This window comes from Terrapene carolina, unplaced genomic scaffold (assembly GCF_002925995.2).
Source record: "Terrapene carolina triunguis isolate 2854851 unplaced genomic scaffold, T_m_triunguis-2.0 Scaffold235, whole genome shotgun sequence".
NCBI lineage: Eukaryota > Metazoa > Chordata > Testudines > Emydidae > Terrapene > Terrapene triunguis.
Window position 1 is genome coordinate 3,132,944 of NW_020664586.1, and position 10,562 is coordinate 3,143,505.

A 10,562-nucleotide genomic window follows, 5' to 3' on the forward strand; every position below is an offset into this window, starting at 1 on the left:
TTTAGAAGAGCTTCCCAAGCTAATAACATACGGTTGCAGTGCTTATTTGATGCACTGCCTAGCCAAAGACTTCATTGTTCCAGAAATAAAGGCTAATGTTGTTGAAATTGCAAAATACTTCCGTAACAACCACTTTGCAGCAGCTGCTCTGAAAAAAGTGGGAAAAGCCAAGCTAACTCTCCCACAAGACGTGTGATGGAACTCAGTAGTGGACTGTTTTGAGCACTATATCAAGAACTGGCCTAATCTGATGACAGTTTGTGAACAAAATAGTGAAAAAATAAATGGCACTGTCACAGCCAAAGTTCTCAACATTGGGCTTAAGAGAAGTGTTGAACACATGCTGAGTACCCTGAAGCCTATTTCTGTAGCCTTGAACAAAATGCAGGGAAATAGCTGTTTTATTGCTGATGTTGTTGAAATTTGGAAGGAACTGAGTGAGATCGTAAAAAGAGAAATATGCAATGACAGAGTTAAATTACAAGCATTAAAAAAACGAATGGGACAAGCACTATCTCCAGTTCATTTTTTTTTTTTGAAATATTCTCAATACTCGGTACCAGGGTCAAACCTTAACTGCTGAAGAAGAGGAGTTGGCTATGACATGGACATCCAGCAATCATCCTTCCATAATGCCAACTATAATAAACTTCAGAGCGAAGGGTGAACCATTCAAGAAATATATGTTTGCTGATGATGTTTTAAAGAAAATCACACCAGTGAACTAGTGGAAGTCACTTAAGCTCTTGGATTCAGAGACTGTTGAAGTGATAATCTCACTTTTAACAGCAGTAGCTTCTTCTGCCGGTGTAGAAAGAATATTTTCTTCCTTTGGACTAATTCTTTCCAAATTGAGAAATCGTTTGGGACCTGAAAAAGCAGGAAAGCTTGTTTTTCTTTTCTAGATTATGAATAAACAGGAAAATGAAGGTGAAGACGACTGAGTTAGCTGCAGAAGCCAATATTTTAAGTTTCTCATGTTGACCTGGCTGACACAGTCGATTTAATTTTTATTGTTTTTTTTTAAATATTTCATTTAACTATTTTAGTTAAAAACAATTTTAACAAAAACAAACCTGATTTTAAAAAACTTGAATGTTTAACTAAATTCAAAAATTCATATGCCTGTTTTGTTAAAATATTATGTTTGCTGTTGAAGAAAAAAATCCAGAATACATAATGTTGTTTTAGTTAAATAAAACAATTTAAATGTCTGTCTGGTGATGTTATCCTCCTAATAAAGCATGGCAAGAAAATCCTCCAAATATTAATGATTAACCTGTTGAATTGGAGTTAGTTCACCTCCCACTGACTTCATAAATATCTGCTTCCATTACCTTTGGTAAATTAAATAACAAAACAATCATTTATTTTCTGATATATCTGTAAAAGTAATCTGAAAAGTTTTCAAAATAAATCACTTTAAAAATGTATAGTGTGTACCTACTAAAAATGAAACCTACATCTATCTCTGAGTTGTGAAGAATATGTATTAAGGTTATAACAACCAACAAGAATGCACTTTTATGTAGAAATCCGTGATCAAATTGAGTCTTTCTGACTAGTGATTTAAATCAAATCCACCCTGACACCCAATCCATTGACACCCGGCCCGGCCCAGCCCATTGTCACCTGGCCCAGCCCATTGATACCCAGCCCATTGCTATCCGGCCCATTGACACGCCCAGTCCTTTTACATCCAGCACATTTTCACCTGGCCCAGCCCCATCCATTGACACCCGGCCCAGCTCAGTCCTTTGACATCCGGCCCATTGACACCCAACCCATTGACACCAGGCCCAGCCCATAGACGCCCGGCCCGGCCCGGCCCGGCCCAGCCCAGCCCATTGACACCTGGCCCATTGACACCCAGCTCATTGACACCCAGCCCAGCCCATTAAAATATGGCCCAGCCCATTGACACATGATGCATTGACACCCGGCCTGGCCCATTGAGACCCGGCCCATACACACATGGCCCGGCCCATTCACACCTGGCCCGGCCCAGTCCTTTGACATTCAGTCCATTGACGCCCGGCCCAGCCCATTGGCACACGTTGCATTGACACCTGGCTCAGCCCAATGACAGCTGGCCTGGCCCATTCACACTGGGCCCGGCCCAGTCCTTTGATATTCAGCCCATTGACACCTGGCCTGGACCATTGACACCCGACACATCCCAGTTCTTTAACATCTGACCCATTGACATTCATAAAAAGAAAGAAATATAGATGAGAGCTAAAATTGGTCAAAGTAATCAATTACATACAGTAATGGCAAAGTTCTTGGTTCAGGCTTGTAGCAGTGATGGAATAAACTGCAGGCTCAAATCAAGTCTCTGAAGTACATCCACAGCTGGGATGGGTCATTGAGTCCCTTCTTCAGAGCTTCAGTTTGTAGCAAAGTTCCTCCAGAGGTAAGAAGCAGGACTGAAGACAAAATGGAGGGGTTTCCAGGGTCTTTTATATCCTCTGCCATGTGGAAGGAAACCCCTTTGTTCTTACTGTGGAAAATCACAGCAGCATGGTGGAGTTTGGAGTCACATGGGCAAGTCATATGTCCATGCATGACTCAGTTTTTTACAGGTAGAGCAGCCATTGCTCACATGTTTCTTGATTGGGCACTTAATCTGAAGAGTCTCTTCACAATAAGCTGGCCAAATGCTTCACTGGTGCTACTTAGAATCAAACACATTGAGATACAAGTACATAGCCAATATTCATAACTTCAAATACAAAAAAGTTACACACATACAGACAACATAATCATAACCAGCAAATTACCACCTTTTCATAGACACCTTGACCTCCTTTGTACAAGATTTGGTGCAACTATAGGACCTTGGTTGCAACAATGATCTGTACGGTCACAGTTCATGTCAGTAACGTCACACCTACCCACAAGCGTATCTACCTCTCCTCCCATCTTAGTGTCCCCACCATGTCCCCTTCCAACACTCTCATGTAGCTCCCTGCCCTCTCCCTGCTACACCTTCAGCTCGGAATTTCCTTCCAAAATCCATTCAGCCAGCCCCCCTCGCCTCGGTCACTCCTAAATACCAGATGGTGCACCATCAACTGAAAAATGCCAGTGTGTTTGTGATCCACCAGTGGGTGGGGATGTTATAGGTCTGATCTACACAGGATGAGAGCCTTGTATAGGCCCTGCTAAGACGCCTTGATTCTTCAGCTCAAGCTTGCAGTCGTCCATGTGGTTAACTCTGGAGGTCTCCTGTTCAGTCCCCGTGGTATCAGCCAAGATGGAGGCCATCACACGCTTACACTTGTGCAAACAAAAAGCCATTTGATTGGGTGGCAGTGCCGGGTGCTCTGCATGTGTGAATCAGCTCTTGAGGTTGGCATGTGAATTCTTTACATGGCTCTAGCTTGTGATTTCTTTTTATTTTGGAATGATCACTTCAGCCAGGTGCTGTGCGTCATTGTGAATTGCACTTTGCTACCCTGCATGGTGCTGTGTATATGTATGGTGTGTTCCAGGGGTGGGGTGTATGGGCCACGTAGGGTGCACGGGCCCATGGGGGGGGGGGGTGTTTAACAGCCCCACACTGAATGGTTCAGTGTAGGAGGCTTACACCGCAGTAGCCCTTGCATGCTGCTAGTTACAGCGCACATTTCGGGCTATGAGATATGAATCTCCCTCTGTTGTGGACATGACAGAGATCTCTATACGTGGTACGCACCTCCCGGTGAGGTGGTTTTAGCATAGGATGGATCTGACACTTACATGTCAGTTTATGATGGGGTTCCGCATATCATGCATGTTTCCTGTTACAAAGTACAGAGTTACACTATGTGAGGGGTACATGACAGAAAGGAATGAACTGCATCCCAGACTGTGTCCATATTGGTGTTCGGGTGTGTTTCAGGGTGAGGGGGCCATGTGGATGCAATGGGGCCACGTGGGGGGGTGTTTCAAGGGTTGGATGTATGGGGCTACATAAGGTGCGTGGGCCCACGTGGGGGTGTATATGTGGGGTGTGGGTGTGTCGGGGTGGGGTGTATGGAGCCATGTGGGATGCATGGGGCCATGTGGGGGATGTATATGTGGGGTGTATGGGGCCATGTAGGGGTGTATATGTGGGCTGTGGGTGTGTCAGGGGTGGGGTATATGGGGGAATGTAGGGTGCATGGGGCCATGTGGGGAGTATATGTGGGGTGTGAGTATGTCAGGGGTGGGGTGTATGGGGCCACGTGGGAGGCATGGGGCCATGTGGGGTGCATATAGGGATGTCACTCTGGGTTGCCCTCACGTTCACACCGGGTCCCTGCCCAGCCAGTGTAGCACTGGCAGCTGAATTCTTCCACCAGCTTGGCTTGCTCCTGCTTTGCCAGTTGTCCCTGCAGGTGGACGCGGGGCCAGCTGCCTTGCCTCCGGACAGTGAAGCTGGAGGGGCTGAGGTGCAGGAACGCGCCGGGGTGCCCGGCCCGCCGCACACAGCGCCCGTGGCTGGAGCACACCGTGCGACTGCACAGTGTGGCACTGCTGGTCACGTTCATGATGTAGTGGCCCAGGCTCCTGTCCACGTACTCCTTCAGTGCCAGGCAGGACTCCTGTAGGGGGGGCACAGTACAGGCCCAGGCAGGGCTCTCTCAGGGGAGAGGAGGGGCCCATTTTCCTGTTGTGCTTCCCTTCCACACAGTCCCCCCAGGACCCACCCTCCCAGCTCCTGAGTGCAGGGGGAGCCAGACCCCAGGGCTCCCACTCTCAGCATCACACACACCTGGGAACTGCCAGTTACACACCACATGAGACCCCCACACACACCTTCCCATCCTCTGAGCGCAGGAGCATCCACACCCCAGCCAGGATTCTATTCCCAACTTGTAAGCGGCCGTAGCCCCCCATGTAACGCACCCGTGAGTGAGTGTAATCCTCGTTGCCCCACAGCACAACCCCCGAGGCACCTTGAGAAGCACTTTCCCCAATGGTGTGGACCAAGTCCTCCTGCAAGAAGCAGAGAATCACCATGAAGATAACAGCTTCGGCTACTAACACCTGGGAGGGGTGGAAGGCTGTTCCGGTAGGATCCTCGCATGCATCTTTCCCGCACAGATTGTCCCCTTCTGGCACAACAGGAGACAACCACCAGCACCTGCTGCCTCAAGCCAGATTGAGGAACCTCTGTGGTTCTGTTCCAGGTGAGAAGGGTGGGTCAAAGACAGTGCCATGGACTCGCTGCCCACATGCAAAGCCATGTTATGCTGACAGGTGTTAATGACTGCCAGCAAGCGGGATCTACAAACAATCACACACCTGGTTAAAGCAACCTTCTTGCAGGCTAAAGGGAAGGAGCAATTAAGCCCCTTTATGTAGTGACAGCTGGAAACAACAGAAGTCACCATCCAATGCAATGGCAAGTCCTGATCAGAAGGTAAGCTGTGCAGGCTGTGGGGTTCCCTAATGGCAAATGCAGGGGCTAGGAGCTGGTTTGGCAAGCTGTGAGGGGGTGCTAGAGCAGGCAGGGAGACATCATGGCCCTGAGAGAGCAGAGGGACAGAGCTCGGTGGGCCCAGCACAGACTGAAGAGGCAGGCCTGGGGATTTCTCAGTAAGGAAACTGCCGGCTGTTTGTTTCTTTCTGTTCAGGGAAGCTGGACTTTGTGCCCATTCTTTGCAAATAAACAATCTGACTCAGAACCAACCCAGCAAGGCCCTAGCTGCTGGCTAACCACTCGGGGCCACTGGGACCACAGCAGTGTAAAACAAAGACAGGTCTCTGCTAAGCTGGGGTGGGAGGGGGGCGGAGAGTTGGCTGAGTTGGGAGTATTTTCTTTCCCGGAGGTACAAGGAAAAGGCAGGGGAATAGCCTGAAACAGGCCAAATGTAGAGAAACCCTCCAGGAGCCCAGACCTTTATCTTGTGTAAAAGCATTGCTCTCTTCTGGACCCATGGCCCAGGATATGGCCCTTGTCCCTCACACGTCTCCCACTGAGATCCCTATGGATCCCCCTTCTGCCCTCCAGGGCTTCTCCACCCCACTGCCCCGAGCTGACTTCATCCTACCAGACTTCCTCCCTCTGCCCCTTCCCCGCCAACGGCTGCTCCTTGGCCCCGGGTGACAATGGTAAGCAATGGCCGAGAGGACCTGGGCTAGAAGATGGGAAACACCCCCGCCCCTAAAGCTGGCCTCTGCCTCATGCTGCCGCTCTATTCGGCCCTGGGGGGGCACGGCAACGCTGGCTGGGGGCATCACCTGCGAGAGGAAGTCCTCCGTGAAGTCGTACTGGATACGGGCGTAAGGTAGGACTGAGAGGCTGCTGGTCCCCGTCTGCCCCTGCACCCGGAACGCCTCGGCCACACGGTGCCGGACGAACTTGCCAACCTGGTCTGTCAGCCAGAGCTCCTTGGGCAGGTAGATGCTGGGGTAGAGTGCCCGGCTTTGGTTCCAGAGCCACCAGAGCTGCTCGTTCCGCCGCTGCTCTATGGCGGGACACTCCCCTGTGTAGTTGGCCGCTTTGAAATCATAGTTATAGCAGCTGGGGAAGCCATAGAAACCCCAGAAGCCCTCAGGCCGCAGGCTCTTGGCAAGCACCAGGGTCTGCTCCATGAAGGCCCGAGCGCTTTGCTCAAATTCCTCCTGAGCTTCCTCGGCCACCCTGTCTGGGGGCCAGTCGGGGTGCCGCTCCTGGACCAGCTCTTGGGACTTCTCCTTATAGAGCTCCATGGCATCCCAGTTCCGAGCCCACACGGGGCGCCAGCTCTCCCAGTCGATCACTGCCAGGCCCCGGAAGCCTGGCTCCAAGATGGTGGCCTGGATGTCATGCCGCACCTTGCCGAGGTGGGCCTGGAGGCTGCCATTCTGGGGGACACCCCCGTGGGCCGCCGTCCCCTCCGGGGTGTAGTGTGGATAGAGGCCCAGTGTGTTGCTGTAGAAGAGGGCGATCTCCTGGCCCAGGAAGGACTCGTTGCGGTTCAGCACCACGTCAAAGACCCCCAAGTCAAGGGGCACATGATATTTCGCGCTGCACTCCTGGCTCGGGGCGTTCCACACTGTGACAAAGGGGCGGTCCCAGAGAACTGGACCCCCATCTGCCGTGCTTCGAGCCACCAGGGCCAGGCTCAGCAAGCATGCCCAGGGCAGTAAGAACACGGTGGCCATGTTAAGCCTGCGTGCCAATGGCTGGCGTCTAGTCCTTGAGGCCTCGGGAGAGCTCCTGGGGGCCCGGCTCCTCAAATCGGGAGAGCAAAATCTCAGTGGACGCTCCGGCTGCCCAGTTTCTCCACTCAGCCCCCCAGGGATGGGGAAGCTGGGAGAGACGGGGGGTGGGGTGGATTCCTGCTGCCCCCCAGGGGAGCCGAGTGCTGTCAACTTTCCAAAGCTAATTCCTACTGGTTTGTCCCAACCTCGTCCCTCCTAATAACTCCCAGACTCTCCCCGCAGAGGAGCGAGGGCTGGGATCAAACCGCTGGCTTTCGCAAGGATTTGCGGTGGGAGGCCTGGCACCTGCTCCAGAGCTTTGCCCTCCCCATGACCTTGGCTGACGTGTCAGTGGGTCCTATTCCCCGCCCCCATTTCTTCCCCTAGGAGATACTGAACCGGACCCGGCATGGCCCCTCCCTCTTTTCCTTGCGCTCCTGTCCTCAGAGGGGGTGGAGTGTGTTTTCCCCATGTGAAGGAACTGCTGGGCCATGATCCAGGGCCGCTGCTCCAAAGGGGAAGCAGTGTTTGCAGATGGGGTGGAAGAGCCCTGGGTTGGCTGCTCTGTGCCCAGGTTAAAGATTTACCTGCGGGGGGAAAGAAGGAGCAGGGAGAACGGGTCAAAGAGATAGCGTGGGGTCAACGGAACATGGGTTAGAGCTGCAGTGCTAAACTGCAAGGCCAGAATCCAAGCCATGGCAACAAAGCCACAGCTCCAAGGAAGCTTTCAGTGCTAGGGATTAGCTGGCATGGGCAGGGCACTGCTCCAAGGAAGTGCACAACACTGGGGATTAGCTGGCATGGGCAGGGCACTGCTCTGAGGAAGCTGGCAGTGCTGGGGGCCAGCTGGCGTGGATAGGGCACTGCTCTGAGGAAGCGCACAGCACTGGGGGCCAGCTGGCATGGGCAGGGCACTGCTCTGTGGAAGCTCATAGCAATGGGAGCCAGCTGGCGTGGGTAGGGTGCTGCTCCGAGGAAGCTTGCAGCGCTGGGGGCTAGCTAGCATGGGCTGGGAAGGCAAATCATATCCTGGGGCTGGATGTGGATCATGCCCATATCCTTGTGGCTGTGCTCAGTAGCAGAAGCAGTGGCCCACGCTGTCTAGCCTTGCCAGGATCCAGTGGAGCCAGCCAAAATTAGCCAGGCTACTTCTCAGGCCACAGAAGTCAGTCCTCCCAGCCCATATGGGGCGGGCCCCTTCCCTTCCTGCCCCGCTAGGAGCTAGGCCTGCAGCATCAGTGGGGAAGCTGAAGAAAGTGGAGACCTGTCTATAAATCTCTGGGCTGGTGTTGGGATGCAAACTGATGTGGGGAAAGGGGGATAAGCAGGGGGCAAGGGCAGAGAGGCTCATGGGAAATGCAGTCCTGGGGTGGTTCAGCTCCATCCCCAAGGAATCCTTGCGTCCCCATGCTCTGCATAGCCACGTGGTGCTGAGACGTCACCTGTACTGCCCCAGCTGGGCCGAGGGTGTCACACCTCGCTACTGCGAAGCCCTCCTGCCGCCCAGGGCTTCTGAAGCAGCAGATTTGGGAAGCCAGAAATATGACCCTGGCATTGGGCCGCACCCAGGAGGGAGAGCATTTTAAAAGGGGGCAGCCAGGGTAAAACACCAGGCCCAGGGCTGGGCCCACTCCCTGAAGGACCTCTGATCACAGCCCTGCTCTGCCTGTGGCAGCATGTCCCTGTGGACCCAACATGACCATGCAGGCCCGAGGGCGGCTTAGGACCCAGATGGAGCCCACTGCCAGACCCTACACCCTGGGATTGGTGGGGCTGGAGAGGAGGGGCTGGAGGAAGCTCAGCTAGAACAATGCCTCCCTCTGAGCCAGGAGCTTAATTTGCTATAAGAAAGTTCCAATCTCCCACCAGCTCTGGAATCCTTCCTCCCAGTTTGCCTCCCTCCCCAGCCAACGTCAGGCTGGGGGAGTGGGATGGAGCAGACCCTTCCAACCAGGGATTAAGGGGATGAGTGAAACTTTCCAGCCTATGAGAGCCTTAAGGGGGTGGCATAATGGGGGAGGGGCTGGTTCCACCCCAGTAACCACAGCCGGTGTCCCGGGGGAATCTCGGCGGCTGGGGTCTACTCCGGAACATTTCCAGGTGGTCCGTCAAACAGGATGGGGGAGGTGCACATGTGCAAGCCAGATGGTCCACATCCCGCACAGCCCTGGCGCTAGCCAACCCCGAAACCAGAGCTCTGATCCAAACCAGGATCCGGATCCAAAGCAGGCCCTGATTTCTATAAAGGGCCAAACCAAAACTCAGAACCGGACCAGCCCCTCAGGCTGCCTCAGTGTTTGTGATGGAGGCAGCGTTGGGGGCTCCAGCCCTGACCTCCAGAGTATCCTCTTGTGGCATGGGGTGGTCCTGCAACATTCATGCCTCAGTTTCCCTCTCTTCAGGGCTCCTCATTAATTTCACAGACTGGTTTGGCTGTTGCAGTGACTTGACCCTCGGCCTAAGTCCCTAACAAAAGGTCCACCCCATCCCGGGTATACGAGGCCAAAACCAAACACAGTTTTCACACTGGGCCTGTCTAAGAGTCTGGTTGGTCTACACTAGCCCAGACATGGCTCTATCTGCCTGCCCTCGGGGCTCAGCTTTTCCCCCTTCCCAGGCTCCTCTCCATCCCTCCCCCCCCCCCACCCCCTTTGTGCTGCCCCCCCCCCCTCCCCCGCCGCCCCCCCCCGGCCTTCCTGCCTGGAGTCCCTGCTCCCCTGGCACATCATGATACCCTGCCAGAGCCTTGCCAAACTCTGCAGCCCTCAGTAGCCTTCTCCAGGCCTCTACCTTCTCTAGCCCAATGGGGTGACATGATTCACCAGTCACATGTCTGTCAGCATTCACCCCACCTAGGGAGGTGAGCTGGCTGGGTCACAAGTCTGCTGAGCCCCATCGCCTCTGAATAGGCCCAGCCAGCCTAGAAGAATGTGCGATAAAGGTGCAGTGCTGTGAGGTGCAGTGCTGCAGGGTACCCTGCAGGGGGCAGTGTGTAATAACAGTGCAGTGTTGCAGGGTGCAGTGCTGCGGGGTGCCCTGAAGGGGGCAGTGTGCGATAATGGTGCAGTGCTGGGGGTGCCCTGCAGGGGGCGGTGTGTGATAACGGTGCAGTGCTGGGAGGTGGGGGAGCTGTAGCCCAGCCCCCTGTTGTGATTAGGGGAGCAGTTCCAGGCATCGATCAGCAGGTGGCAGCACACGCACGCACACATTTCTCAGAAAAGCAGCCGGCCAAGCACTGGGGAGGAGGAGGAGTGGAATGGGGCAGAGCTCAGCCCCCCTCGAGTGCCGAGTCTGGTTCCTATTACACTGCGGTGGGGGGGACCGCCAGGGAGACTGGGAAAGGAAACAATCCAGCCTTCAGCTTCTGGAGACCTGGGGCCTTGACTCGTGCAGCTCAGGCTATT

The 10,562-nt window shown here is 53.8% G+C and overlaps 1 protein-coding gene across 1 annotated transcript; it reads right to left on the reverse strand.

Moving 5' to 3' along the window:
* Nucleotides 1–4,124: 4,124 nt before the first annotated feature.
* On the reverse strand, nt 4,125–8,316 carry HYAL1 (hyaluronidase 1). The gene is made up of 3 exons (XM_024193631.3): nt 6,214–8,316; nt 4,876–4,965; nt 4,125–4,571 (listed from the first exon to the last, which is right to left on the reverse strand). Exons 1-3 carry the CDS (start codon nt 7,117–7,119, stop codon nt 4,251–4,253), a joined length of 1,317 nt encoding a protein of 438 aa, XP_024049399.1. The 5' UTR covers nt 7,120–8,316; the 3' UTR covers nt 4,125–4,250.
* Between the last annotated feature and the right edge of the window lie 2,246 nt (nt 8,317–10,562).

What these genes read in the sequence shown, in the direction of transcription:
- HYAL1 (XM_024193631.3), bottom strand. Translation starts at nt 7,119, where the DNA reads ATGGCCACCGTGTTCTTACTGCCCTGGGCATGCTTGCTGAGCCTGGCC. An exon ending in CGGAGGACTTCCTCTCGCAG is followed by an intron (nt 4,966 to 6,213) that starts GTGATGCCCCCA and finishes TGCTTCTTGCAG; the next exon opens with GAGGACTTGGTCCACACCAT. An exon ending in AGGATTACACTCACTCACGG is followed by an intron (nt 4,572 to 4,875) that starts GTGCGTTACATG and finishes CCCCCCCTACAG; the next exon opens with GAGTCCTGCCTGGCACTGAA.